This window comes from Solanum pennellii, chromosome 3 (genome assembly GCF_001406875.1).
Source record: "Solanum pennellii chromosome 3, SPENNV200".
NCBI lineage: Eukaryota > Viridiplantae > Streptophyta > Magnoliopsida > Solanales > Solanaceae > Solanum > Solanum pennellii.
In genome coordinates, this window is record NC_028639.1 from 14,240,502 (window position 1) to 14,243,648 (window position 3,147).

Genomic DNA, 3,147 nt, shown 5'->3' on the forward strand with positions numbered 1-3,147 from the left:
AATTTAGTTCAAAATAACTTTTTTTTTGCAAATTAATGTTTTTCCAACACTATTGGTATTACATTAAAGTTATTAATTTTTTTTCTTCAAATATTTCTGAGAGTGATTTAACTAAGCATTGATGCATCTATCATGTGTAGTGTTAATTATGGTAAAACAATATTATGTATTTTAGATTTAATTTACTGATTCTTAAAATTAATAATTTAATTATGCAAAATTATTCAAATAAATATTTTCTAATTGCTCTTATATATTTTTTGACAAAACGAAGTTTTTTGATGATGAATAATGACTTTCTTTTTCATATTTACGTTCTAAGTATGATTCATTTACAATATCAATCTACTTAAATAGAAGTAGTAAATGTCAACTTTAGGTACAAACGTAAGAATAACAAACAAAATTATAAATGAGTTTTATTCACTTTCTTCCTTTCCCATGTCTCTAATAAAGGCTAAACTATGGAGGAAGAGCTAGATCAAAACAAAGAGATAATGTCATTGAGGCGTGAAAGAAATTTGCTATTGAGGAAAGTTGATGTGTTAAAAGCGATTCACAAGGTTACATTAGAAACCAAGGAAATGGAAATTGGAGTCCTAAAGCAGAAGCTTGACCAACTAGACAGCACTATAATGTTTTACAAAGGTGTATTTGAGGCAACAGAAAGGGAAATTAAACAACTAAACCAGAAGCTTCAGGAACAAGACAACAAGCAGTGGAAACTGAAAATGGGTTTACTGTATACTGTGAAGAGTGAGTTGGCAAAGATTAAAATTAAAGAGTTGCAAAATAAACTCTCTGAATTGGAGAATAAATTGATGATTCAAGACAATGCAATTCATCACAAGCTTATTAATGAAAACATACAAGTTGGAGAATCTTCTGGTGCAAACATAGATTGATATGTCTAGTGTATTTTCGTATTACTTCTACATGAATTATGGTGATAATTTTTTTTGAAGAGAGATTTTGTTGAACTTTTTTAATAGACGTGTAATTGTGTTTTTATTGAATTAAAGTCATTTGGAAACAGAAAAAAATGTGTAAGCATAAAAATAAATGGTATGTAATTGAAATCCATCAACTACAGGTCTTGTAATTTTCTTTTCACATATTTGAATGAGAAAATGTTTGACGTTTGTCCATTACAATCTTTTTAAGGGTTGTAAAAGATAATTTTTTCAATAAGTATTTGTTTAAGACTTTTATGTCACTTCTAATCAAGCAGTATTTTCAAGAAAATATTTTGGTGAATCATTTTTTCTAATATTTTTTTATACATAATCGATTTTTCCTGGATAAATATTTTCAAAAAAATATTTGTTTAAGACCTTTACGTCACTTCTAATAACGCAGTATTTTCGAGAAATTATTTTGGTGAATCATTTTTTCTAATATTTTTTATGCATAACCTATTTTGCCTGGATAAATAATATATATAAGCTTTTGGCCATTTAAATTTTGCAATATTGTTATATATTTTACAATCATCAAAGGAAAGTGTAGTTGATGAAAGATCTCATTGTATTCAAAATTTGAGAATAAGTCGAACAAAAGTCTATTTTTATGTAGCCTTATATCCCTAAATTATTTTGTACTAAAAAAATTCTTATAAATCATATATTTGTATGCATATATTTGAAACACGGTAAAAATGTATGTTTATTAGGTTAAGAATTACTGGTCTTTATGACTATACTCAAACATCTACGTATAAAAAGTTACATTATACTATGTTTGAATTTGACCATATATTTGATAGAAAATCTAATATTTTAATCTTTTTTTAAATTCTCATTAAACATTAAATATTCTTACCAAGTAAAATGCTCGTCAAGCATCACTATCACAATCCAAAATCAAACCATAATTGCAGTTACCATAAACCCTTACTAGGAAAGTCAGAATCTAAATACAAGCACTAAATTAAATAAGCTAATATTAAAACAAGCTGGAAGAAAATTAGACAAGGATTGAGGCCTTAGTAATATGTATACATAATGGTACAAAATATACATAAATATCTCGAAAGTTACAGATAACGTCCAAAAATATACTTCTTGAAAGGTAATATAAAAAATTGTATGTAATATATTTGCCCAATTATGAGTCGAAGTCAATTCAGTAGAGAATATGGAAGAATATTTTAATATAGAATACTTAACTCGAAATTCGATATTTGAAACAAAAAAAAAAACTAAAAATTGCAATGAACTAAGTATTCAGTTACATTCAAATTATTAGAAATAACTAGGAATGTATTCCGCATGATTTCATAAAATAGCAAGAATATAGTGCTCGTGATTTATTTCAATTTTTAGCATGCAAGGTTTGTAAATTGGATATCCCTAAGTGATTGGTCCCCCAAGTAGGGAATTTCACTTCATAACTTGGTAAGTCTGTGGTTGTCTACCGAATGGGGGCATCCTACTTGCATAGGTAGGGCATATGACAAAAGACATAAATTCCTCCTTGAACTTGTATAGAAAAGTCAGTTACACGCTTAAACTATTACGGCGACCTATTACACACCTAATCTTGTTCAAAGTGACATTAATACCCCCTCAAAACCTGACATGACAAAAAGTGTATTCAGCTTTCTTACGGCGACCTACTACACACCTATTTTATTAGTCATTATACAATTATGTATTACAATTTTTAATATATCAATTATTTCAGTTTTCTTTCTTTTTAATCTTTTTATTGGTGGCCCCAATTTCTATAAAGCATTCACATTTTTCTTAATTTTGAGTTCTTCTTCTTCTTAGGAATCAGTAGACTTGTCACAATTGATTGTTTGATGGAAGTACATCCAACACTCTACCTTTAAAGAGGAACATATAAAAATAAATAGAGTGAAGTGCAGAATATGATGACTTAAAAAGAAAATTTAATAATTTTCAACTTAAGATTCATGATTTTTTCGTTCGAACTTGCCGGAGGATTCACCGGAGAAGAATACTGAAAAATAATTACGAGAAAGATAATGATTCCTATTGAAAATCTTATAACATTTATGCATAAATTTCTTGATTATACTGCCTAAATTCATCAAAATTTCATCGAAGAAAGTAATTTCTCCATCTTTGTCTTCTCTATTATTGCAGGAGCACTACCTACAATCACCACAATGTCATTTTT

General features: G+C 27.7%; 1 protein-coding gene across 1 annotated transcript; it reads left to right on the plus strand.

Annotated features, from left to right (window-relative positions):
• Nucleotides 1-464: 464 nt before the first annotated feature.
• On the plus strand, nucleotides 465-981 carry LOC107014254. The gene has a single exon (XM_015214107.2). It carries the CDS (start codon nucleotides 465-467, stop codon nucleotides 903-905), a length of 441 nt encoding a protein of 146 aa, XP_015069593.1. The 3' UTR covers nucleotides 906-981.
• Nucleotides 982-3,147: the final 2,166 nt, after the last annotated feature.

Coding starts and splice junctions, on each gene's coding strand:
- LOC107014254 (XM_015214107.2), top strand. CDS start 465: ATGGAGGAAGAGCTAGATCAAAACAAAGAGATAATGTCATTGAGGCGT.